General features: G+C 48.6%; 1 protein-coding gene across 2 annotated transcripts; it reads left to right on the plus strand.

Annotated features, from left to right (window-relative positions):
- Positions 1–966: 966 nt before the first annotated feature.
- Positions 967–27,903, plus strand: LOC8038711 (nidogen-1). 2 transcript variants are annotated; one of them, XM_029987376.4, is made up of 17 exons: positions 967–1,284; positions 3,938–4,213; positions 4,834–5,045; positions 5,856–6,082; positions 6,879–7,121; positions 11,511–11,711; positions 12,071–12,292; positions 12,779–12,910; positions 14,506–14,628; positions 15,070–15,453; positions 18,402–18,536; positions 20,572–20,832; positions 21,651–21,980; positions 22,850–23,177; positions 24,220–24,504; positions 25,632–25,747; positions 27,186–27,903. In XM_029987376.4, the coding sequence occupies exons 1-17, from the start codon at positions 1,084–1,086 to the stop codon at positions 27,305–27,307; spliced, it is 3,798 nt and encodes a 1,265-aa protein (XP_029843236.2). In that variant the 5' UTR covers positions 967–1,083; the 3' UTR covers positions 27,308–27,903. The 2 variants fall into 2 exon arrangements, with proteins under 2 accessions (XP_029843236.2, XP_029843234.2); XM_029987374.4 differs by having other exon boundaries at positions 972–1,284; positions 20,569–20,832.

Raw genomic sequence — 27,903 nt, forward strand, 5'->3', positions numbered from 1 at the left:
GGCATCTGTACACGGTACTCAAAATTGAGTAACTTCAATACCGTCACTCTTTATTCACTCAAAAAGTAACTAAGTATACGTTACTCGTCACTGCGATTCAAAAAGTACGCGTTACGTCAGCATTAAAGTAATAACTTATTGTCTCGTTATTCACAATGGTCAGTTCTTTGATAAAACAGTAACCGCGTCCATTATTTGTTGCCGTTAACAATTTATCGCTTTTAAAACGCGTTCATCCGGGAATAACCGTGGCTATACAGTTATTTAATATCGGTCTGGTTGTAAGTTTGTCTGCTTCTTTCGCAGGGGTGGTGGTGACGTCAGAACGTTGATCTCTGATTGGCTCTCCAATCAGAGCCAATCAGAGCTCGGCTTCTCTCTGACGTCACCACAACCCCCGCGAAAGAAGCAGACGAAGTTACGCTCCACATAGACACCATTTCCGGGGACAAACTCGGTAAATGCATACATTTTCGTCTCGTTATCATAGAAAACACACATTATGGACACCCTTTTTTTTTTTTTTTTTTTTTTTTTTTTTAGGGGGGGGGATGGGGGTGTCCATACAAACAAGACACGAATGCTCAGACTTACCTTGTGCACACCTTTTCATTGTTTATCTAGCGTTGTATCGTCGTGAAAGTTACTGGCACGAGATGGGGTGAGAACTGTAGGTTGGGTACTTGTTTCGTACACGTTCCTCCCTCCAGCAGTAACTAAACACCATTACTCGTTTAATGTAGCAAAAAGTAACAAACATACGTTACTTCTTCCTTTTCTTAAAAAAAATAACTAGGTCGTTACTTCATTACCAGAATAGGTAACTATCTTGTAGCGCGTTACGCATATGTCTGGTCCGTCCTGGTGACGGCAATGCGGGGACCCTCTAGTGATGACGTCTGGGGGGCAAAGACGCCGGCCTTGTCTTCTATGGGTGGTATTGGCCCCGGCACGCAGATGCGCTTCTTCGAAAGCGGGACAGGCGCCGGCCGGCTGGAGTGGCGCTCAGCCGTATCTCGCCTGCAGGGACGAAGGCGGGCCAGATAGCGGTCGTGTCGACAAGACAGTCGACGTCCTGCCGCCATGGCTTCGTGTCCGCGACCGCAGTTGGTGCTCCTACTAGCGCTTCTGCTTCACGGGGCCCGCTCTTTGCCCACGTCGGACCTCTTCCCTTTCGGCATCACCCAGGACCAGAGCCTGACCAAGGAGAACGACGTGAGCTCTGCCGAAGTGCAGCTGAGTCACCCCATCACCTTCTACGGCACGGAGTACTCCACCCTCTACGTGAGTCGAGCTCGAGCTTTTCGGGGGTCGGTGTCGCGCTTCCGTCCGATTTCGACCCGAAGAGGCGCAAACAGTACTGCTGGAGGGACCTAAAGATGCCGCCTTGTCTGATAGCAGGCATGGCTGAGACCTTTGCTTTTTTGTTTTGTTGTTTGGAACTGGGTGCTTGGCGATGAGACTTTGGAAGGCTCTTGCTTCCCCGATTTGTGGTTTGGCTTCGGTTGGCATTTGGGCGGCAAAGGGTCGCTCTAAAAGACATCATCTGGTCCTAGAATGCACTCTAAGAATGTGCTTAGGATGTTATCTGCGTGTGTAAGCGAAGTTCATGGCCAAAATGTTTTCCCCGTATCTTCGTCGACCTCAGCAGTAATTTGGACATTCAGCGAATTCCCAATCCATCTCTTTTACGCTTACCGTGTACCCATTTTCTCACTGGGTGGTTCCTGACCTAGGAGAGGCAGGCGTGCATTCTGGCTTGACCTTTTTGTTTTTCTGTACTGCAAAAAAAAAAAAAAGAACAAAAATACATTTGATAATGTTTTGATGCACAATAAAATAAAATATTGCGTGAATCAATTCCTAAAATAATAAAACCGTTTTTTTTTATTTTGACAAATTTGAGTGTATTGTAGAGATTGTAAGGACAAATCTCGCATTGCTCAATGACTAATGACATGGCCTATGATGTTATCGCCATAATTTCATAGGATGTGATAGTGTGTAAAATATATCGTGCCCTGTTCCCTTTAGAGACTAGACAAGATAGAACCGAATATAATAAATTAAATTTTCGCCAGGACCTAACTTTCACCAATTTCATGACTCGAATAATATCGCGAAAAATAAAGCCCAGAAATAGGTTTTCCCTGTGGTAACAAATACTCAGCATACATCCCCTCGTTCGCGAAATTTTGTGTCGGCGAAATATTTCCGAAATCCACACTTTGCCAAAATAGCAAAATATTGATCCCGCGAAAATAGAGTCGTTTACAGTATGTATGCCCTCTAGGTTTGCTATCATCTATATCAAAGCCCTGTAAAACTTTTCGAGAGCAGTAAGCGCAGGGCATAAAGTTTTTTTATTATAGATTCCACAATTCCCTAAATTCAGAAAAAAGGTTTATTAGCACTTTACAAGCAATCAGTCAATCTTGAAAGGTAGAACTTGAAGAGTAACCGCAGGTCTCACTTTCAATCAATCAATCAATCAATCAATCAATCAATCAATCAATCAATCAATCTGATTGACCGATCAATCAATCATTTATTCAAAGGTCGCACTGAGCTGTTGATTGAGCACAGTGCTCTTCGGAGTCAATGCACCGGTCCCGAAACCTCTACTTGTCCTAATAAGCTTCCCCAAAAAAGAAAAAAAACAAGATTGTAAGACTTTATTGAGACGACTCTTGAAGAACGTCCGTGGGCGACAAATAGTTGGCTGTGATTTCATCGGCCCATCTTATCGGCCGTAGCGACAGCACTGGCCTCGAGTGCACTCTGAACTGCTTGAACGATAGTCGATCTCCGGACGAGCGGGCCTTCGCTTTGAAGAGCATGCCACTGGGCTTCTTGCCAGTGCCGCAACAAGCGAGACAAGAGTGGCCGTCTTTTCTTGTACAGTTGAAAGGCGCGCCGATGGAGATGACGACTGCGATACAAAAGCTACTGTCCGACGTTTTTACGTAACAGAGTCAAGTCTACCTCGGAGGATAAAATGCAAAGGAGCTTGAAGGAATGAACTGAGAGAGAGAAGGCTTGTTCAAAAGGAAATACAGTAAAGGGGGGGGGGGGGGGTAATTGCGATTAAAGTTGGTTTAAATCAGTTCTCCACAAACCCGTTCGGTTTAAAATCGTAATTACAATACTTAATTAAACACGTTACTTCGAAATGTAAAGGATTTTTTAACTACAGTAGGTGCACGATACAATCAATACGATATGTTTGCTTGGCCCGCGTCGAGTAAGGCCAGTGAATCGTTAAAATGCATTTATGCCATGAATTCGGTGAATTTCATGCACCAATGAAATTGGCTTCTAGCTATGCGTCAATTTTAACGGTCTTTTGACCATTTACTCTGGGAAAGGTCAATCGCCAAATATCTCATAAAGTAACGAAACGTAACGCCGCAATATACTCCAGGCCTGTCTCTTGTTTTTGATGCACAGAATGCAAGACTTGCTAGTGGCGTCTGAACTGGAGGTATCAAATTTGCCCCTCCCCATAGACATTTCTGCTACTGCTACAACAAACACTGTCACACAAAAGACAGTGTTTGTTGTAGACGTGATGAAGAAGTATTTGCGGAAAAGGTCTCAAAGAGTCTTCTATGCATGTTTACGCCATACGAATGCATGCTTAAAACATGCCTGCAGAAAATTTTGTATGGCCAATGTGACGGGACCAGAAAGAAACACGTCTCAGATAGTGTGTACGCACTCTCTTTTGTATGTTGTATTAGATGTGTGAGCACAGACTAGACACTTCCGATCTCCTGAGTTACGAGCCACGAAAAAAAGGAGACTAGAAACTCTTATTTGTCAACACGCACTTTGCAATGATCTCCCCACAAACTAAAGACAAGCGAAAACAATCGGTTCCTGTCGGAGCTGGGCAGTGTCGCCAATGTGATCGCATGCCGCTCGCTGCGCGCAGGTGAACGACAACGGCCTGGTGTCCTTCTTGACGGATGTGCCGAGCTTCTTCAGCGCCGAGTTCCCGCTCCAGTACCCGCTGATCGCGCCCTTGTACTGCGACGTGGACACGCGCGGTACGGGCCGGGTCTTCTACCGGGAGACCCAGGAGGAGAGCCTGTTGCTGCGTTTCACCGCGCTGGTGAGCAGCCAGTACGCCGCCGCTTCCTTCAGAGCTAGAAGCCTCTTCGTGGCCACCTGGGACGCCGTTGGATACTACGAGCGTAAGATCGACAAGGTACGCGCCAAACACTTCTTCTCCTTGGGGACCTGCTTTGGGCCAGTGCGAGAGCAGGTTCGTCTGCTTCTTGCACAGGGGTTTTGATGATGTCAGAACGCCGATATTTCATTGGCTAATTGAAAAAAACAAAACAAAAAAAAAACACAAAAACAGTGGGTAGACCTGAAGGCATCTTGCATTGAGGTGCACCCATCATCTTTTCCATCAAAGCCAGTCAAGGCTCGGCGTCGTTCTGACGTCGCCGCAACTCCTGCGCAACAAGCAGACGACTTTCTCTCCGCATACGACCTAGAAGACAAGGCCTGCTGATTACGTCAGAGTTAGTGGATTCCCGATCTGCCCCATGCGGATAACACGGGGAAGTTCAACAAGAGTACGCGACAAAGGGGCGGACGCGTGTTTCTAGGCGTCGCCACGCACCAGCATTGCTCTTAATGTGAAATACTTCTGGACATGCCTGCGATGACTTGAACGCGAGCTGGATGGTAATGCCCTCTTTCACCAGTGATGACGCCAGAGGTGGAAAATCGCAGGCCTTGTTTCGTAGGCAATAGAGAATGTCGGAAACTTTATGCACGGAAAAGAGGAGAGCGCCACAGCGCGATATTGGGACGCAGGTGAACACGTTCCAGCTGGTCATCGGATTCGACGAGCGAGATGCGTACGCCCTGCTGCTCTACCCCGAAGGGGGCATCCAGTGGATCCAGGCCGACGGCAAGGTGCCATCCCTGCCAGATGCCAAGGCGCAGGCAGGATTCATGTCCGGGGACAAGACACGCTACACGCTGCTCCGGGGCTCCGGCACCGACCACGTGGTCAACCTGGATAAGTTAGAACCTTTTCTTTCTGTGGTTTAGAGGAACCCTGTCGCGGGCATGCTCATTCAAGGATACCGCGATCCAAGAGTGCTCTACATTAAAGAAAGACATATAACTAAAGCCAAGTCTTAATTCTCAGGCAAAAGAATTGGTCGTTACATTTTTAGACGTCATGAGGTTTGTCTGCCCGAGTTTTTGGCAACAGTGTTAAATGCTGTAGATGATAAATTTTAACAGTGCAGTATGACTCCTAGTCTGAGGTCATTAAAGTCCATCACGCAGTACTGGTGATACACGACCACTACCGAAAGTTCCGTGGAGAAACAGAATGTTTGTTTTTCATTCTCCTATACGGTGGTGACTTTCTCTTTGTACTGGTGGTACACGTATATAGGCGGGTCGGTAACGAACCCAGGGATAAAATTATGTTTCCTGATGTGATCTGAGTGTATCAGGATACCAAGAGAAGTTTTGGTCTGAGGTTAGTATGAACGTTGATGATGCTGATTTTCTTTACGTCAATACGGTTATTGTCCCCCCAACCAGACAGATTTTTGTCAGATATTTTTGTTCTAGAGTGAACTTCCATCAACCGTCTTAAAGAAAAAAGAACCCTCGCGGTGAGCTTTAGAATTACAGCGCGGTCACCCTTCTTGCTAAATACCGTTTTTCTTTGCGGCTTCTGCATACCTTCGTGCTCTGTGCAGACTCGAAGACCGACCACATCCTGCGTCAGGAGCTGATGTGGTTTTGGTAGACTTTTCCGGAGATCGTTTTTGCCGCAGGATATCGAGCCTTACGGGGAGGACTCTCGCTCGCAGGATGGGCAACACGGGCGTGCCCGGCCAGTGGCTGTTCCGCATCTCCGGTCAGGATGGGGCCGAGCCGGACTCTGCCGGACGTTCGGGCAGCGACGGCGGCGGCGGCACGTGCGCCAGCGTCAGGGTGCCTTGTCCTCCGTCGTCCGTCTGCGTCGACTACGAGGCCGGCTTCTGCTGCCGCTGCGACCGGGGCTCCTTCGGCAACGGAAAGAACTGTATCAAGGACGGTCAGTCCGGCCCTCCTTCGTGCCAAATGACGCGGTGGCTGTAAAACAACCTTTTACTATAGACTACGTCACAGGAAAGGAATAAGCGTTTCCTGCGCCACGGAAATGTGTTTTTTAGGATATGTCTTATGTAGAAATTAGTTACATAAATTTGGCGATATCGCACGTCAAATTTAGCGAACGGCGATGTGACGGCGCCACTGCGACGATTGTGGTGTGACGCCATTAACATAATGTGACGTCGAAATAGGGAGTTTTCGTAGGTGGTTTTTGCCGTCCCGCAACCTTTTCCGCAACCCGCTACGACAGTCAAGGTCATTGGCGCGCAGACGCAGTAGCGGCTTCTTCGCTGCGGAGGACTTAGCGGAGGGGGAAACGCCGTCTACGAAAACTCCCCAATGCCACCTTGTGGGGTCACGGGACACTACGACGTCACGTGCCCCGACATCACGTGACCCAGTCCAATCTGATGAGATTGGACTGGGTCACTGGTCAGCTCTCCTCCCTCCCCTACCCCCTGAATGGTCAGCTGCAGGTGACCATATAGGGGTTGGGGGAGGGAGGAAAGCTAAGGAACAGGGCGTGCGGAATGGTCCCTCGCATATTGAATCGAATATTTCTTTTCTTTTTGGAGGGGGGGGGGGGGGTTAAGATTTTTATATATCCTCCCCCTTGCTCCCCGCACCAGCTGGTTACGTTCCTAGCGGGTTAGGCTCTCTATGTGTTGAATTAACGCGTCCGCCGCTGTCGACTAAACAACTTGCTTCAAAGACGGACGTCTCTTTGGCTAGCGCAGGTGCGGCGCAGCGGGTGAACGGCAAACTGACGGGCATGGTGAACGAACTTCCGATCGGGGCCGAGGTGGACTTCCACTCTTACGTGGTGACCGGCGACGGACGCTCATACACTGCCCTGAGCCGCGTGGCGCCCGTCTCGCTGGCCAGCGACTTGAGGGCGCTGCTCACCCTCGCCGACGTGGTCGGCTGGCTCTTCGCCCTGCCGCAGGGCACAGACGCCGTCAACGGTTTCACGCTCACCGGTATGCATTCCTGGAGGCACGCTTGTATCACATAGCAGAAGGGCGCACAGAGGCCTACGCTTAAAGTATCCACACCCTATTCCCCTTTTGACTTGTGGGCGCCGCCATTTTGTTTTCTAGTGCAGAGCCGATGCAATCGGCGATAGTTACGATAAGGAAAGGCATCTTCCTAAGGTCGATATACAAGGTAGGTGCGAGGAAGCTCAGACAACATTGTTTTGCTCTGCCACCGTCTGTTGCAAGATTTCTGGAGGGTGAAAAATCACTTCCTGCGATTTCAGATAATGCTACAGATAACTTGCGACAGTAATTTTAAGCAACAAGATGGTCGAAGGGTCCCTACTCTGACACGTAGCTTGTTTAGTGGCACTAGAGCAGCAGCCTCGACTGAAGGCAGCAATTAATTGTTCAAGGATAGTGCAAACTTATTGGTGAAATACTAGATGTGTGCCTCAAGTCACCAATGAGTGTCCATCATTAGCCTTGAAAGCGCCACCACCGCTCTATGCATATTAGCACCATCTCCCTGCATCGTTTTGCATTTTAGAGATGGCAACAAATCTACCATCCCGCTGCGCCACCAGTATCGTGGAGAGTTACTTTTTGAAAGCATCAGGCCACACATCAGTCAGTCAGGAAACGTTTATCAGTATAAAAGGGTTTATTATATATGGACTCTTGATAGGTCATGATGTACACCCACCGACTAAGGTTTCCGTTGCAAGTTAGCAACGGCCATCTTTCGACATTGGCCTGCATTTAAAAGGACGTTACTAAATCGTGGCAGCTTGTATAGGGAAAAGTTTTTGCCGGGGGCCCATACCATTGCGTCAATTCTCGCGTCACTATTTGTCGCGTCAGTATGTCGAAGTTTAGTTTTTCATCCTTCTTTGTGGTTTTCTTAGTGTCTGTTTAAAGTTTGTTTCGAGTTGATTAAGCCGCCCAGTTATAGCAATGAGGAACGACCTTTAGTAGTTCGTTGCATTTGACTGAATCGTTAGGGGGCTGCTATGTGAGACCCTAATTTCTCTGAAAAACAGAGAAGCACTTGCATGAAATTAACACTCCGTCTGGGCGTTGCCTTCCTCAAAATCGCTAAGCAAGCGAGAGCTCTCGTTCTGCTTCAGTCGCGAAGCGAGCGCTACCCGGGCAAGATATCAGTTACCCGCCGTTCTGAAGCGGGGGACGCCGGCTATAGTCCTCTCGACGTGCCGATGACATTTCTCGCTAACGCATGCTCATTATAATAATAATAACTGTTTATTTCCATTACACCTAATGGTGGAGCCAAGAAAAAAAGCCGCGCTACACGGCTTGACGAGTTCTTGGCCCCAGTACATTCTGCAGAAGCGTCGGAAATATCAATATACAAAAAATCGTGCATAATCACAATGAATACGAAAAAAACAACAAAGAAAACAACATGAAACTAGAAAACGCCACTGAGCACCATATTAGTTAACATTCGCAAATCAACACAAAACACACTTTTAAACTAAGAAAAAAGAAATCGCATCAATCTATATATGCAAAATCATGCATGACAGATCGCAATCCACCCAGGCTTAATCTATCTATAAAGACACCTTTAGAATGCAATACATTTAGAAGCTTTGGGATTCGGTATGCTAACATTTCCTTTCCAGTGTTTAGCCGACACGTTGGTACGTGCCAGTAATCTGGATTACGAATTTGGTATGGTACGATATGTTGTTGCAAAGCAGACAATTCTACCAGGGATGAAGTGTTGTAAAGAAATTCTGTTCTAAGTTTTGTGGATAGCCTATAGTTATAAAGATTGTGACTACTGAGTATATGATAACTTTTAAACAGGTTTTCCGTGTGCGAAAGATAAGGTACGTTTGCAATTACTCGCAACATTCTTTTTTGAAGCAGGTGCACCTTCTCAAGATTAGTTGCAGTGGTAGTACCCCAAACTAACGAACAATAATTTAAATGGGAATAAAATAATGATTTGTATAATAATATTTTAACAGATGTAGGAAGTAAATACCGATGCCGACATATAATACCCACAGTTCTTGACAATTTTTTATTTAAATGTTCAATATGGCTATCCCAGGACATATTCTGGGAAAACACTACTCCAAGTGTTTTAAAATTATCAGTTAATTCGATATTTACCGAGTTTAAAGTAATGGTGTTTATTGGAGGAAGAATTTTATGCTTAGGTCGAAATAGTACGGCTTTAGTTTTACTTGTATTTATTTTTAAAGCGTTCTTTTTTGTCCATACCGATATCTGACCTAACAATAGGTTTACTTTTGACACGAGCTCCTCAGGATCGTCCGCAGCATACAGAAGTGTTGCATCGTCAGCATATATTATCAATTTAGTTGTTTGGTCAATATTCACAATGTCATTTACATATACGTTAAAGAGAAAAGGGCCTAATATACTTCCTTGTGGTACTCCAGAGACTATGGGTTTTATACTGGATGAAAAATTACTACAGCACACATATTGTTTACGATTTTTGAGATATGATTGCAATATTTTTTTTTTATTTATTGATACTGTCGGCCCTCTACAAGGCCTTTACAGGAGTGGTAATACATACAAGAAGTAAAAGAACAATCATGCACTGACACTTCAAAAAAGTGATTCACCCGGAGGAATAAAAAAGCAAAAGAAATACATTCAAAACACAAAGTCACGGCACATTATCAAGCACTATACTCTTTATATTTTTTAACAAAATCACAGACATTTGTCATAGTGACGACGGAATTCGGGAGTTGGTTCCATTCCTTTATTGCCCTAGGAAAGAAACTAAATTTAAAACAATCATTTTTGACAGATGGTTCCCTGATGTGCATGCTATGACGATGTCTCGTACATTCACTGACACGTACGTCCATGTAATTATTTTTGTCTATCTTAACTAGACCATGAATGATCAAAAAAATAAATTTCAGGCGGTCGCACTTTGTTCTTAATTCAAGAGAAGGAAGTTCAGCAAGTCTACAGAGTTCAGTGGGGGAATGGTTACGATTATATTTATTAAAGATAAACCTGGAAGCAAGCCGCTGGACTTTATCAAGTTTCGACGAGTTAGCTATTGTACATGGATCCCACACTACTTTTGCGTATTCAAGGATAGGTCTCACCAGTGTTTTATAAGCTAATGTTTTTATTTCTGGCGAAGCACTTGCAAGATTTCTTCTGAGGTACCATAGTGCCTGGTTAGCTTTTCTGGACACTTTTTCCGTGTGTGTATTCCATCTTAAGTCGCTTGTAAAGGTAACTCCTAAGTACTTATTTTCGTCTACACGAGGTAGGTTGGTGTCATCTATAAAGTAATCATAATTTAGGATATGTTTTTTTCTTGTTATAGACATAACGACTGATTTTCGAGGGTTTAACACCATTTGCCACTCGTCGCACCAATGTTTGATTTTGAGGAGTTCATTTTGCAGTTTTAGTTGATCTTGTTCAGTTTCTATTTGATTGTACAAAATACAATCATCCGCAAACAGCTTAATTGGAACTGATATTCCACAGCGTATGTCGTCTATAAATATTAAAAATAAAAGCGGTCCTAGCACACTACCTTGTGGAACTCCAGAAGCAACTGGAGCGGGTCTAGACACACAGCCTCCCAACTCAACGAATTGAACTCTCGATGAAAGATACGAGCAAAACCAGTTTGTAATGATGGGGTTCTTAAACAAGGCGTTAATTTTAAGCAACAATTTAGGATGAGACACTTTATCGAATGCTTTTGCAAAATCTAAAAATATCAAAAAATCAATAAAAGCAGGGCTTGCCCGCGTACTCCATAACATTCAAGTTTCTGTAATAAGAGCGTGTGGTTCAAATAGTCAAAAGCTTTCGTAAAGTCAATGTAAACTCCCAAGACTAGTTTTCTATCTTCTAGGTTACGTAAAATAAATTCCTTTTCTTCAAGTAACGCAAGCTCAGTGGAACGGTGCTTTCGAAATCCAAACTGGGACTTTGTAATTAGCTGATGCTTATCAAAAAATTTTGAGAGCCATGTATGAATAAGTTTTTCTAGCCCTTTTGAAAAAACAGGCAGTATGGAAACTGGTCTATAATTATTTATATCATTTTTATCGCCTTTCTTATGCAGCACGGAAACCTTTGCTATTTGCATACGCTCAGGGAATACACCTTCAGATATACACAAGTTAAATATATAAGTCAAATAAGGCATAATTAATTCTAAAACGTATTTCACGGGTTTAATCTGTATATCCAGAAACCATTAGACCAGAAAACCAAACTCACGTCAGTGCGCTCGACTCTGTGCGCGAGGTTGTCATGCGTCAGTAGCCTGGTTGCCAGACTCAGCGACTTCTTTTCTTCGACTGCTCTCTAACCGGTTCATTGCTTTGCGGGCCACAGGAGGCGAATTCAACCGAACTGCCGAGGTGCGCTTCAAGCAAACGGGGCACCAGGTCACGATACACGAGCACTACCTGGGCGTGGATGTCTTCAACATGATGAAGGTGAACGTGGAAGTCCGTGGAAGCCTGCCCACCATATCACAGGGGTCCAAGGTCACCGTAGATGACTACTCCCAGGACTTCGACCATGTGTCTCCAGGTTGCTTTTTTTTGTATTTTTTACCGGCGCTGATTGCGTAACAGTTCTTTCTCTATAGTCAGATACAAGTTTATAATGCGCCAAAAGCTCCCCACTATCTTCATTATCGCCAGCCACTGTTCTTCCGCAATACGTAAACTGTCCGCTACCGTGCCGCATGTCACCCTGACGTCCCTGTAGCGGACTGTCTTATGGCTACCATCTTTTCTTGTTCGTACGCGCAGCGGTTCGATGTCATGGCTGGTACGTGGGGGTGTTTATTTGATGCCTCCTTTCTTGTATCCAACTATAGAAAAAAATTGTTCTGAAGGCTGCTGCACCGTTTCCAACCATGGGGACTGGTGCCCTTGCCCTCGCAGGCGTGGTGAAGGCTCACCTGTCCAACCAGTTCAGCCTGGAAGGCAGTTCGCTGCCAGTCGAGTACACTGTGGACCAGACCATCGTATTCTCCGATTGCCCTCACGCCCCCGTCGGCAAGAAAGGCCTGCAGCGCGTCCAGGTTGGCCGTAACTTCATCGATTTGGACACCAAGGACGGCATCGTGCGCTATGCACAGACCACAAAGGTTTCCCCCGTCGATGGTGAGTCCGATATTACATCTTGCTTGTGGCTTGTGCAGATTTGCTCACGTGCTGGACTTGTTTCGTTTGCACGTTTTTGGCTTCTACTCGCATCATCACTTGTACTAGCTAACCCTTGCCGACGCAACTCGGTGGATTCACTTTTGACTACCCAACAGCCACACATCGAGCATGCGACCTACTGGCGAGACATAACAGAATGAAATCAACACCGATAATCCAATTAAAAAAAAATACGAACGCCACATTCCCTACACATAGCTTGCATTGACATCGTATCAGCGGCCATTGCAGTAGCCTTTTGGTTAAGCGCAGAGTTTCTTCAGCAGCATGCATTTCATATCCTAGAATTGTTTATTTTTTGGCAAGAAGTATGAATGACCGCCAACATGATGCAGTGACGACCAGTGCAAGTCATGTATACGAGGTGTCCGTTGAGTTAAACCGACCAACCAGTAAAGTGTCTTGGATTCCCCTACGGTCTAGGTGACCATCCGTGTCAAGGGATCCAGTGCGGGGCGCACAGCTCATGCGTGGCTGATGGCACGGGACACCGCTGCCAGTGCAACGTGGGCTACGAAACTCTGCACGGTCGGGGACAGCTTCCCATCTGCGTTGGTGAGCTCTCAACTTTTCCGGCGGAATGACGATCCAAACTGAGGTTTTTTTTTTCCATTTGAAGTACTCACTTGCCAGTGTAGCCCCGTTCCTTAAACAAACATCTTACTGGTCTGGAGACCTGGATCGTTTTCGCCATCGCAAATGTTCTCACCACAAGTATAGCTTTCAAAGTACAATGTAAACAGATTGTTAGGATCAATTTTATCAAAATCGACCGCCATCTCACCTGTCTGTGGGCGTGTCAGAGAGCTGCTAAAATGTTTTATATTTCGCGATCTCAGAACGCGCTAGTTTTGCAAATGCTCTGCTGCCATTGGTTGAGAAGGCCTCTTTTAAGCGCACGTGACACCTTTTATTTTAATTTATGTATAACGATTCACTGGCGTTCTTCCCCTATTGAATACGCAGAGTTAGTCGTGAGGGTCCAGCAAGTAAACTATCTTGACGCGACAGCGGTACCGTCACTGTAAAACGTCGGACACGGTCTCGAACGGTGTCTGTATGGACACAACGCTGTCGCTCGAATTGGAGGTGGCGGCGGAAAACCCAGGGCTGTCCCCAAAGAACACGACTCCATACGACTTTTAGCGGACACGATTTCGTGCCCCCCGTAAAAGCCCATGCGAACTCTCCTCGAACGGATCCGCTTGGCTACCGAAGCGCTTTAAGCGCGTGTGTGGCGGTGCGTGATCGTGTCCGCTGAAAGCCGAAGGGAGTGGTGCTCCGGGTGGACAGTCCTCCACACGGGATGCAAGCAATATGGCTGCTCTCATTCCGCATAGGTCATTCTGGTGATATCCCACACCACTTTGTGATACTTACAAAATTGCAGAGGGGCATCAATTTGGCTTAGAAGGGCGAAGGGAGGGTTCACAGTTTTGTGTTTTGTTTTGTTTTAGTGTCTAGGCTGTAGGTGGCACAAGCTACCGCCCGTTATAAAAAGTGCAACCGTTTGCATCCATCTATCTAATCATCCATCCATCCGCGCGTACACTTCCCAGTTTCGTGGGTACTACGCTCGCTGATACTTTAAGAAACGCAGGGAGGGGTTAATTATGTTCCTGCTTCGTGATTGGTTCTTTGGTGTGCTTATCGGCTTATACCGCAATCTGATTGGCTGCGGCGATAATGACATGCGCTGGACTCGACACGTCGTGCCTTTCTTAAGCAGCGTGTGGCTATAGACCCAAGGCAGTGCATAGGAGGCGCCTCGGTCGGCTGCTAGTCAGCGCAGCTGGTGGCCAAAATAGGCAGCTTCGGGAAGGCCACCGAACAATATGACTCGAGGACTGCGTCAGAGTTCAGCAGGGCACTCGAAGATATATGAGCTTGAAATCGCGTCCAATGATTGCGGCCGCGGGACGACTCAGAGTTGTTCAAACCTCGCACAAGATGGCGCAACCGTCCCTGCTCGGTGGGGAAATTTTTGGATTCAAGCTACCCGTTAATGATGTCGAAGAGAATTGCGGAGCTACATTCGTACCACGTTGTTTCGCTCAAAGCGACAATCTGTGGGAGATCCTCGAAGTGATGGTGGCAAGCCGCTCTAAACGTGAAGCACTTACGGCGCGCTCTGTTTTCCTCTTTCCCAGACGTGAACGAGTGCACCTCGGGCCAACACAACTGCCACGTCCACGCCGAGTGCATGAACCTTGAAGGGAGTTTCGCGTGTCGATGCAGGCCTGGCTACAACGGAGACGGCGTCAACTGCCAGGGTAACGTGTCCACGGACTTGTTCCCTATATCCTCTTATTTCAAACATGTGCTGGCCAAATTTTGTAAGGGGTAGTTAAAAGTACACAGGACGGCTATTCCAGGTGGCACCGATGTCATATTTACATGCACATATCCCCAGGACATCCCTGGAACGTTGAGACATCCTGAGGACTATCGTAAAACCATGCTTGCGCTAGCACGGCGAGTGATCTGCCAATGACTCTCTTCGCAGTGAAATGAGGTGTGTTCAGTCATTAGCCTTTGACCGTGAACGACTGCGTTTCGGCAGTTCATGGTTGCTTACGTCGGGATGGTTGCACCGGCAACCGAGGTCCGCGTAGGGGTGGAACGCGGGGAGTCGTACAGCGCAGTCGGTCCTCACTCAAACGGAAATACCTGAGCCTGGTCTGAGAGACAGTGGACGTCGCTTGCGCGCGCAGGTGAGCCGACGTGTGCGAGCCTGCGCTGCGACCCGGCGGCCGAGTGCGTCCAGCCTAGCCCGGACCAGGCGCCGCAGTGCCGCTGCCCGGCTGGCTTTACGGGCGACGGCAGCAGCTGCGTGCCTTCGGCCACCGACTGCCGCCAGTCCCCGCTGATGTGCGACGTGAACGCCCAGTGCGAATACAACGCCCGCACGCGCAGCTACGGCTGCCGCTGCCGGTCGGGCTTCCGTGGCGACGGCGTCTTCTGCGTAGAACAGTCCTGCCTGGAGGCCGACGACTGCCACCCGGACGCCCACTGCGTCTACGACCGGCAGGTGGACGCCTACTTCTGCGCCTGCGACCCGGGCTTCTCGGGAGACGGCTACGTCTGCTACCCGCAAGGTAGGGTCGCTGTGGACGGCCCTCGACGGATTTCTTTTTTAACACAGAACGTGTTTTAATGCGAAAGTATTAACTGTCTCATGAAGCGAGCAGACGTCATCAGCTTTGAACCACGCCAAACGGCTCTTTTACATCGCTTTGATCCCATTGGCTAGCGCGCGTTCACAGCCAACGGCACCTTTTACACTGCTGCGATCCCATTGGCTAGCTCGCGTCGACCAGGCTCCCATTCGCCGGACACGCAGCGCCAGTCAGCGCGCCAACACGCGTAGAGCGCGATTGATGTACATGCTTTCGCACTCACAACTCATAAGAAGTGCTTAGGTGTACCTCGATCTTTTATCAGCCAATGTCTATGAGAAAACCGCCACGAAGACCCGTCACGAAGTCCCGTCACAAAGGCCCGTCACGAAGGCCTGTGACGTTACCTGACACCGTGACGTCATCGGTACGTCATTATGATGTCAAGATGGCGTCAGGACGTCACCGTGACGTCATGGTGACGTCTTAATGTCTCCATGACGTAACGTGATCTTTTTATGTCGTGCGGCACCGCGACGTCACGTTGCGTCATGACGTCGAGTGATGTCGCAGTCCTCTGACCTCGTGACGTCAGAGTATCAGCAACGTTGTTAGCAGGGTGGGGGAAAAATAAAGATGAAGTAAATCACGATTTAAATCGTGATTTAATTTATACCAGTATTACTACGATAATTTTAACCAAATCTTTCTCGCAAAAATAATCCAAAAATAGTCTTTATTTATTGTTTGTGTATATTTTTATGTTTTCTCTCCACCTTTGTTTTTGGACCAAAATAAAAGAAAATTACCGAACCAGAAGAATCTGTATCATGCTGAACATGAGCAGAAAGCCTTTCACTTTGTCACTTTCGTAATCTTCTATTGCGAGCAAATCAAAATACGAAAAAAAAAAACTATAGAGGTAATGCCTTATGGCGAGCGAATTAGAAGATGAAAGAAAAGTAAACAAAACTTTTAGCAACAACAACAAAAAAAAAAATTCAAGTTGTTTTTGTTCTAGTGTGACGGGGTTACATAAAAAGAAAGTTGTTAATTATACTGCCCCTTAAATATGCAGTGACTTTTTTTTCCACATTGTTATCAATTATCGAACGGATTCATCAATCAATCTGCCATGTTTAGAAATACATGTATTGATATAGAGTCACGTTTTATTTTAAAAGCTGTGATTTGTATTAAAATAATATGACTTAAATAATTTTGATTTGTTTGATTAAAGAAAATCATGATTTTCTTTTTTCGTCCCCGCCCTGGCTGTAGGAGTTTTGGAATAGGGAACCCCACGCTTTGGGTTCCCCAATAGCAGCTTGGGGCGTCACTTTGCGCATGCGCAGAACGACGCCCCAAATTGATTGGGGGACTCGACGCTTTGGAGCCCTCTGTTCTGAAACTTTCTGATATATCTAGCAGGAATGGGACAAACACTTCAAAAATGCATTCAAATAAAAATTCAAAATACTTCGCCAAGAATGTATTTAATTACAAATTGAATTATACTTTTAAGAAAGGTATTTAAAACGAAACAGTTGCGCACACTGCAGCGTGCCAGGCAAAGCAGGCAAAAGGTTCAAATATACTTAGAATCATGTGCTTAGAAAGAATGTTGCAGCTCTGGAGATAATATTTGTTTGTCATAACTTCATACGCGTACACAACGTAAGGAACGACAATGTATTCGGTGTAGGACTAATTTAAAAGGCTAAGGTGATGCATCAAAGCCTTTCCATGCAACATTCCTGTTTAATTCAACCTTTTTAAAATATAAAATCACCAACCCAAAGAGGCCATATTTGTGCTCATCCCCATTAAGTCCTCGTTCTACTCTTCTTTTTGTTTTCTTCAATGTTTATCCGCAAGTTTCATGCTCTTTGCATACGAGTTTTCTTTGACGAAAAGTGCCCAATATCATAGTTGACGGCAGCGGCGTAGACTTTCCATTTTTCTGGGGGGGGGGGGGGGGGGGGGGGGGCAGGCTGAGACGTTGTCCGGGGGGGGGGGGGGGGGGGGCTTTTCCGCGCAAATGTTTTTACACCGGCAATTATCAATAGTTTATTTTTGGGGGTACATTTTAGACCGTATGTATATCGCCATGTGTCCGTCGCTGTGTGCGTTATTTTGTTTCCATGCCACTACTAGACGCTCGTTACATGGCACGTACACAGCGTCTCGGTAAGGATCATGGCCGGATGTCATTAGGGGGTGAAGGGGGGGGGGGGGGGCACGAGCTCCGATGCCCCCCCGTAGTCTACGCCTATGGTTGACAGTGAAGAGCTGTGCCCAAACTTGTATTTTGGGCTGTATTTGAAATACACCTATTTGAACTACTCAGTTTGAAGTATTTAAATACAATTGACAAATACATTCCACATTATGTAAACGAATACTAAATACTCGAAGTATTTTACATACGTGTTTCAAATACATGTCTTTGAAATACTGCATATCTGAGATCTAGGAACGTTGGGTCTCAAGTCGTGGTATAATATGACGTCTCGGTGCCAGGTGTTGTCTGGTATAACCCACGATTCGACAAGATGTGACAAAGAGGAGGTTAGAGCATTGGAGGAAAAGGTCTAGAGAAGTGTGATATTGCACGAAATTCGGGATTTATGCTTATTACCAAAGGACAAAATTTTGTGAAATTTTTTTAAACTGATATAAACTAGGCAAGGCGGCGCAAGCTGCCGTCCGTTACAAAGAGAACAGTCAATATCCATTCATCTCTCCATCCATCCATGATGTCCCGTGACAGCGTGACTTCATGCGACGTGATGTCGTGTGCGCCGCGCTGTCCAGGTTTGCGTGTAATGTCACTAATGCGTTTTTACTATGGCACATTTTGGTGGTACATCGAAGCAATCCATGTCTTAACGTTGATTTTTGTTTTATTTTTATTTTTCGGACAGGACGGCGACCCGGCTGTGAGGTCCTCCACGACTGCCACCCGAGGGCTCAGTGTGTTTTGAACGTGACATCGGGTCAGCACCAGTGCCGATGCGTCGCGGGCTACAGGGGCGACGGCTACCAGTGCGTGCAAGGACGTAAGTCGGTGCGCTGTGTAACTCGATGTCAAATGCTGCGCGTCATCGAAAGCACGAGCGCGAATTCCGGTCTACACCGGGGTGTCTTTCTTTTCGTGCGTGAGCCAGTCAGTTTGGACGAGCAGTACCGCGAGGAAAGCTCTTGCGACAGTTGAGCCAATGCGTCTTAAGGACACGTTGGCTAAGGAGCCTCATTGAAAAGGACACAGGTTGGCATTTGCACGAGTCAAGTCTCGTCGATCGGCAGAGTTGTTTCCCGGAAGTCACGTGTCTTGAAGGTCACGTGACTTTCGGAGGTCACGTGATGCTCACACGTCATTCGTGGCTGCTTTTCGTCTGGATTCCAAACAGGTGCACTGTGATGCACAGCGGTGTCCTCTACATTCGGTAGAGCAAACAAGATAAAGAATTCTAGTAATTATAATCATGCTTGTGTGTGTTTTTCTCCGATAACGCCTGGCAACGTCTCTGCGTATTAGTACCGTTATCGAGTGTCATCAGAATATCGTAACGATATACAAATATACTTCTAAATACTTTGTGCCGCTGTCTATTTCCAGCAGCCTGTCAAATCAAATAAAACCCGAATTGAGGGGTTTGACGAGCCACACCATGGTGAGGGGCATCTGGCACGACCCAGCGGAGGACAGGAATAATTTCGACCACCAGGGCCCGTTTGCTCGAAGCCGGTTAACTCTAACCGCGGTTAAAAGTTAACCGACCTTCCCTACTAGGTACCTACAAGTACCTAGCCAAGTTTGAAGAGGGCTGGATGAGCGATAGCTCCGTGTTTTATTATGGGGCGGTGGCTGGTGTCACCTACTGGCTGTAGCGAATATAAGTGGCTTCTGTGGAAAGGTTCCCGAAATGGGGGGACCCAAAAAATGCGCGCTGCCTGGTTTTCGCGACGCAGCGTGGCATACATTTGAGCTTAAGAAACCATTTTTATTGCTCGCGGTACAAATAATTGGCAAGGTAAAACTAAATTAACCCTTGTTTGGAAATTTTCTAAATATTTGGCTGTATGAAGGGCAGAAAAGCCTCGTTGAAATTTCCTTCCGACTTCGAAAGAGGACGACGAAGTTGAGTCCTAAAAACGATGAGAAAGAAGTGAGCAGTGAAAGGCGGGCGGTACACCGGCAGCATGGTTGGCCAGCATGTAAGAACTCATAAATTGAAAAACCTGTAACTTGGCTCCACTGAAAATTGACCTATTAAATTACCCGAACATCGAGAAGAACGCTGGAAGTGTAATTCTATGATCCGCGCGCGCTGGCCTTCCACTTATAAAAGATTTGAAGTAAATAATCATAATAAATCGTTGACGAACGCCCGTGCACGGCAACATTTGTTTTAGGCTTTTTGCTTCAGAACAGTTATTACTGCAGACGCCAGCAGGTGCAGCGCGTGTAACTACACTCGTAGCATGCACCTCGGTGCTTTTGAAATTTGGCAAGAGGTCTATGGGAACGCTCCATGCTTCTGTGTGCTATCAATACCCGGCCGATTGAGTCAAGGCAATCCACTTTCCAAAAACGTTGCCATGCCGACAACTATCGCGTTCATTTAGGCTTAGGAATGGTCAGAGTCGAAAGTCTATCTAAAAAATGCGGCGAGGTCATTGCTCATGTTTTGCGTTTTAAGTGAGGTAATGCAGCGCGAAAACCTCCTGCACCATTCATTGCTGACTAACGCGCCCGCTACTGCAGCTACTGCGACGTATTAGTTCCAAAGCGAGCGGAGCTCACTCACCGGGGCACCGCCATGTTTCCCCGCCGTCCTTACTCTGCCGGTCACGTGACCCAAAATTCCCCGTCGTAGGGAAATGCGGTTAACCGCGGTTAGTTAACCAGCTTCGAGCAAACGGGCCCTGGGGAGGCTCGGTTACGCGACGAGTTCTCCGCGATAAACCTCCGTCAGTTCGGCCGGGAATCGAACCCGCCACCTGAAGATCCATAGGCCGGCGTTTTGTTTCGGAGCCTTTGGGGTGCGTCCAGTCGGTGTCGCTATAGGAAGCATCGTCTCGTTACAGCAGCGGAGGGCGACTGCAGCCGCTGTGCCCCGACTGGCGGCGCCTGCGTTCGCGATGCCGACGGCCGTCCCATGTGCCGCTGCGTCGAGGGCTACGAGGGCGACGGCTACGTCTGCCGGCCGCTGGACGAGTGCTCAACGCTCGAAAACTGCGATCCTCACGCCCAGTGCCTGTTCGACGGGCGCCGCTACCGCTGCCAGTGCAACGACGGATACAGCGGCGACGGGAAAGTCTGCGAACCCCGCCATGACGCATCGCACACGGGTAAGAGGACTCAGTCGGCGCCTTCCTGCGGCGATGAGGGGATGCAGTATGTCCGCCTGTAGTTACTAACAGGGAGAGAACGACAGGAAGGTCTTTAGTAGTCCTACTTTGAGCGAGAAATATATCCATCTTCGATGAAAGTTCCGCGTCTTGTGAACCTCGAGGTTCCACACGTATCCAGAGCGCGACGAAAGCCAAGGAGCGAGTGCCGGAGGCAGGACATCCGAGCTTGAGAGACACCCTCCCTACCGTGCTCATCTTGCCGGTGACTTCTATATAGTGGCTGGTGACGTTCGGGGTCAGAAGACGCAGGCCTCCTTCTGCGCGGTATCCGCGAATCGAACTTAACAAACGGCACATAATATTCTACATTCGAGGCTACCCAGTGAGGATCTCGCGCTAATTTATTACAGCGGAGCTCTTAAGGGCTAGTTTCCCCAGGATCGTGTCCGTCCTCAAATGATCTATTGACACAGAACCCTGGACAGCTACCGCCATCTATGAGCGACGGTGGCAACAAGACAGTCGGCTTGCCGGTTGTCTGGTTGCCGCTGTCGCTCATAGATGGGGGTAACTTTCGAGCCTTTCCCCTCTGGCTTGCAGACTTGCGGCCGGCCATTACTTTATTCCCATCATAGTACAGCTTCGCTGGTCTTCCTTCTTCACCAGAGCGGAAAGGCTGCAAGTTTTTATTAAGCAACGAGATTGCTGGTCGCGTAGTGGTGAAAAAACAAACGAAGCCGTTTAGTGAGGGCCCGAAAGTCAGGAGGGCTCGCAGTCGCGGACAGGATGGCGACGAGTCGGGTGTTCCTCCACAGGAACTCCGTGCAACCTGGTGAACCGGTGCGGAGCCTCGGCCCAGTGCCTGTACGACCCGGTGTCGCGGGCGCACCGCTGCGTCTGCGATCCGGGCACCCAGGGCGACGGCTACCGCTGCCTGCCGGCCGCCTCGTGCTTCGACGACCCGTCGCTGTGCGCCCGCAACGCGGACTGCGTGCGGCAGCCCGGCGGCTCGCCCGTGTGCCAGTGCCAGCCCGGGTTCACGGGTGACGGTCGGGCGTGCGCGCCGGCCCCGAGGGACCAGGGAGGTTACCTGCTCTTCGGCCAGGGCATGTCCATCTTACAGATGCCGCTGGCGCCCACCAAAGGTAGGAGGAGCGACGCGTGATAAGAGAGTCTCAAGCGATTTATCATCGCTCCCCGGTCATTGAGATTCCGGCAGCACAAAATAAAAAAGGCCGTAGAACGAACCACGAATCAAGAAGCGCGATCATAATAGCGTCCTTAAGATGTCGGTGACTCTAGGGAAGTCGCGGGCATTGTTCGCTTATGAGGATCTACTTTCGACAGGTTCGGGCAACCGTCGAAAAACATTCGATGAAGTTCGACTTCTTGAACAGTGTTGCCCGAATTCCGCACCAAACTTCCAAATCAGGAGAAAAGAAACCTCTCGTTTTACGATGGTTTTGTTTTAAATTATGAACGGACGATTACTGATATTTACGGAGTATCGAAACACGCGTATGAACTTGTAAAGTCCCGTTCACACTCTTGCGACCGAGTAAGACCGAAAGAGACCAAACCGGGTTTTAAGCCTATTGCGATATCTTAGGACCAGCTCCGTTGCAGCGCATCCGGTCCTAAGAAGTCGCAAAAGGCTTAAAAACCGGTCTGGTCTCTCTCGGTCTTACTCGGTCGCAAGAGTGTGAACGGCGCTTAACGCCTCAAATATCTTGTTCAGTGCGAGACAATATCCACTAAATGCGTAATTCCACTCCGCCAGGAGGCCCCGGCTCGTTTTCAGTTCTTACTCACGCGAATAGATAGCGATTTGTCCTACGTGCGTTCGGACAATCACAACTGCCTGATGCACGTTAAAAACCCCGGGGTAGCAGTGGAAATGCACTGGCTAAATCACTGACCTGCGGCTCAGGCGCTAGGCGCCCATTGGAGCTTTAACTAACTTCCTGCTGTCTAAATGTACAGATGATATTCTACTTCGCCCTGTGACCTATAGGTAACCCGGGCAAGCTGCTGCTGATGGAACAGCATCAGACGGTGGTAGGACTCGCCTCGGACTGCGCCGACGGACATATCTACTGGACGGACGCGGCGTCAGGCACCATCCGACGCGCCTTCTCGAACGGCTCGTCCCCGGAGACCTTCCGCAGCGGACTCCGGTCGCCCGAGGGCATCGCCGTCGACTGGGCATCCCGTAACATCTTCTGGACCGACTCCCTGGACGACACTGTGGAGGTAGCTTCTCTGGACGGCGCCTACCATCACGTCATCGTCCACGACGGCCTGGTCAACCCTCGTGGCATCGCCGTCCATCCGGCACTCGGGTGAGTCTCCAAGCAGCACAGTTCTTCGGACCAAGGCAAAGTAACGTTGAGCCAAAGTTTGGTCGTAGTATTTAGGCCCTTGGAGAGCCCGCAGAAGGAAAAGAGACAGAAAAATTGTCATCCTGTGGCTTAAGACTCTATATCTTGACCCTGAATCGCCAGATGTCAGTTAACTCTTTGAGCCCCCGATTCCCGAGCAAATGACAGTAAAGGCTGAACTCCATGGACGAATATGTTGCGAAAAAGCGACGAATTTTGCCCGGCGGCTTTTGCTCTGCGCGTGGAATCAACACAGTGGCTGCTACGTCGCGCGCAAAGCGAGCGTGCCGCCGGGCGGCGTTCGTCCGTTATTCGTCACATAATTCGCTCCATGGAGTTCAGCCTCTAGGTTTCACTTCTGTTTATTCGGTTTTCGACTCGCATTTCTGGGCCACAATCCCTCAATAAATGCCACCTTTATGCTTCACTCTTGTTCGTTAGATTGTCAACTGGGGCGTTTGACTTTTGTGTGACACTTCGCGACTTCTATGGCGAAGCAGATAAAAAACATACTGACTATTCTCTGACTTGTTAGGACCAAGGAAAGATGCCGTGGTGTTAACCAGCACCTTAAAGCAAAACCTATTACGCCCAAAATACGCCTTTTCGGTTGCCAAACGTGGGCAAAGGTAGGTTTTATTTCCGGCTTGCTGCCTGGGTTGCCGTAGCTAGGGCAGCGTGTTGGGAAATCCCGGTAGAGTAAACTTATGAATCAATATTTTCACTCCGTGATTGGCGGATTTCAAGGAAGTTTGCAACGTCGTCTACAACGCCGCAGCCTCCCCTGGAAAAGGGGGGGGAGGGGGCGCAAGGCATCGTGAGCACACTTTAAAGGCTTGTCTCGCACACTCGTGTCTATTAAAGCTGTCTTCTCCGCGTGTTTCTCCGCGCCATTAGGGGGTGTACCGTAAGGCTGCGGTGCGTACTCGCAACCATATCGCTGTTGGATTGCGTTACGTGTTTGCTTTTAAGCCTTCAGAGACTCTTGTCTTCCCTTGCGCAGGAAGGTGTACTGGACCGACTGGGACAGGAGCCGTCCGCGCATCGAGGCGTGCCACATGGACGGCACCGGCCGCTCGGTGCTGGTCGAAGGCGACGGCCTGGAACTGCCCAACATGCTGGCGCTGGACCTGGAGCACAACGACCTGTGCTGGACGGACGCCGGACGACGCACCGTCGAGTGCGTCAACCTGAGCGGAGGCGGTCGCCGCACCGTCTACACGCCGGCCCAGTACCCGTTCGGCCTGGCCCTGGCCGCCGGCAAGGTCTTCTGGACAGACTGGGCCATGTAAGCCTCATCGAACAAACATGTTAAACTGTGGTCGTACTGCTAATACATCCTACAAAGGACGGTCTTCAGACACTAAAGAGTTTTAGGAAACCGTTTTTGCCCGTCCGATATGGTACGATGGGTCCTCCTGTACGAACTGCTCATGTGCGAATCTTCTGCAGCAGCACATGCGAAGTTCCCGGAGGGATCATCGTACCGCATTGAATGTGCAAAAGCAGCTCGCTAAAACTTTCTGCTGTCCGAGGCCGCTATTTGTTTCCTTGCATGACGGTCACATTGGTTCTACAAAAACCGCCTGCAGACATGTTAGAAGCACGCACAAAGCGCACAAGCTTCGAGCATGCTTGAGGCGGGAACGAAGAGGATTCGGCCATCATAAAACACCGGCGAACACCGTGTCTTTTGTATGACGTGTGAGCAGTGACTTGAAAGAAACTATAAGTCCGGCCTTATAGTTTCTCTCAAGATGAGAACGGGAGTGCGACTCCATCGGGTATCCGAGCTCCATCCCGCGCACCTTCCCTTCCGAAGTGCTTTGGCTGCGTGCAGACTCAACGCTTACGAGACGCCAACGCACCGCCAACTAAGGTAGGAAGCTTGTGCTGGAGGCGGGTAATTGAGTCATCCATGCAGTTTTAATCGATCCTTTTTATGCATATCAAAATTTCCGGTGGTTCATTATTTCGTTTTGCTTCGTTTATTTTTGCGGTAGTTAATTGCATTGAACTTAACTCGTTTTTTTTTTGTTGTTTTCTATGCTGTATGCTTTGCCGAACTGATCATATTTTGTAGGCTGTTTCGACAGATGGGAACCTGTAGTCTTCTGGAACATAAGAACATCATAGGCTACCCACACGCAAATGCGCAGAAAAAAAAAGCTGTTTGTTCAACGCTGAATACACCAAATCGCGTTCGGTTTGGCGACGACCTGATCTCTGTTTCTTTAAGCACTATTCTGGAAAAAAAAATATAGTTAACGGGTGCTTTCATTTTTTCCTGACTTCACGTACAAAAATGGTGCACATTCGTACTGAGTGACGCAGTGACGCCTGCAGTTTACTCACGTTTTTTGTTTTTTTTTTTTGTTTTTTCCCTCGGCTTTCGTTGGGCCCTTCCCACTGCAGTCCCTTCATCCACACTGTGGACAGGAACGGTGGCACGGCTGAACCACTCAAGCTGCCCCTCGGAGGCAACGGGAAGCTATACGGCATCACCGCCGTCGCCGGACACTGCCCACAATGTAAGCCTAGGCCCCGCCGCACCCTCTTTTCGCGGCGGTCTGCAACCGAGGGCCGTTTGAAGGCACTGTCAACGGCTGGGGCTTTTGGCGTCATGCTCGTTCAAAGGCGTCGCTGTGGTTTGTCTTCCGCGATTGTTCAGTCCCCCCCCCCCCCCTATGACGTCTTAAGTACGATTAATCGTACTTTTATTAACGGACATACGAGGAATGCCAGACTGACATCTTTGACGGCGTTGGTTGCACGCGATGACCACAAGCTTCTATTGTGCTTTGTACACACCGTCAAAATCGCCGCTCGCAGTTGATGACCCTGGTCATGATGTGACGTCATAATCGTCTCCTGCGCACTGCCATCTTAGTTAACTGTGCCGAGGAACGTGTTCTGATTATGCGCAGTGGCTCCATTTGCGGAATATTTGACTGCGCGCGTGCGTCCACAGTCAAGTTACTCGGCATTTTTTGCCTGATGATGAGCGTCGGAAAGGTGTATACGGCGAGCAAGTGTTCCAAAATGCGTCTTTTTGCGCATCGGAACGCAGGGAGGAGCGTGGCCGATCAGAGGGCAACATAAAGAACGCGTAGGAACCGCGCGATGACGAGGCAGCCAAGCGCGCGCCGCCATTCGTCGACGAGGTCGGGGTGTAGACAAACGCACGAGGGGCGCAAAGAGAGAGCAGACGAACTTGCAGGCCGTATACACCAACTGAACTTTCTGGTGTCACTGGCTTGTTTGTAAACAACGTGTTGGTCGATAAGACCAGTGCCCCGTTGATTAGGGACCTCTTGGACCGAGGACGCGGAATTTAGTTTCACCATAGGCGCGAAGGGAAGCCAATAGAACTACTTGCATAAATCCGTCACCGCGCGCGTTGAATTCTGGGAATCTGTGAGCCAGGAGCGGAGCGTGTATAGACTTTGTTTCCCACTGATTTACAGAATGCATAACGTATATACCATTAAGCCGCGAAGAGGCGCTTCGAGTTTTGGAATGAATCTATTGACATAAGTCCTCGCATGTTGCCGTGAACAAGGTCGAGGCTGGATGAGCATCGTACCAGCTTGCGTTCGCCTATCCTTACTGCGTGATGCACGTTAAAGATCCCAGGCTAGCGGTCGTACTGCACCGGGTAAATTTCTCATCTACAGGGGAGGCAGATGGGGACATGCTGATCTCCCACTTTTGAAATAAAGAAATTAGTTAGGCTTTTACGAACCCGACCGCAGGATCTCGATTCTTACGCTTGACTTGACCTTACGAGGCAACAAAGTCTACCTAGTTATTTCTGCCCCCCCTCCCCCCCCCTCCCCCCCGCCCCCCCCCCCCCCACCGCCTTCCCTCTATGCCAGGGTCACGCATTCGAGCTAGCCTCTTTGACGTTCGTCATATTCCTCTTCGTATAGTATCCGTCCTCAGCTCGGAGGGTCATTTTGCACGCAGTGACCAACGCCTGCAGTCACCAGAACGGAGGATGTCGCCACCTCTGCCTGCCCAGCGGCCAGTGGGGACGAACGTGCCACTGCGGAGGCAACAGCACCGCCTGCAACGAAGTGAACGCCTGACCTCTCCGGGACAGCCGGCTGAGCTTCGCCATGTAGGCTCAGCAAATGTCGTGGTGGCCAGACAGGCACGTCGATATCCTAGACTCATCTCAGTGGGCACATCGTCAAAAGTCTCATCGGGCAAAACGAAACATGAGTCGCGTTTTTCTTACTTCGCAAAAACCTCGAACAAAATCATCCGAAGGCATTTCGTCTCTAAGACCTCTAGTAGAGAATGTCAACACTTGCTAGAGACAAAGTCCTAGTGCTGAAGTTTTCAGCGTCACCTAAGGAAGGCCTACAGGCACACATTGAACACGACCGCTGCGTCAGCGCACGGATTGGACTCCTGCCCTCACTGATTGGACACGATTCCCAGCCGAATGATGACGCACAACTCGTATCCAATCTCTGCCCACCGTTGCCCTTCTTTGGGGGACGCCGAAAATTCAGCACTATGGCCTTGGTATCGAGGAAGCGTTGGGAATGTGCAACAGATTGATTTAAGAACGAGCTGTCCAGTTCTACGTAAAATTAGACAGAAAACTGACGAATAATAATTTATGTGGTGCATCGCGCCCGCAATTGGGAATGTAAATAAAACATCTGAAGCACGG

The sequence above is a fragment of the Ixodes scapularis genome, unplaced genomic scaffold, assembly GCF_016920785.2.
Source record: "Ixodes scapularis isolate PalLabHiFi unplaced genomic scaffold, ASM1692078v2 PGA_scaffold6__148_contigs__length_123643588, whole genome shotgun sequence".
Classification (NCBI taxonomy): Eukaryota; Metazoa; Arthropoda; class Arachnida; order Ixodida; family Ixodidae; genus Ixodes; species Ixodes scapularis.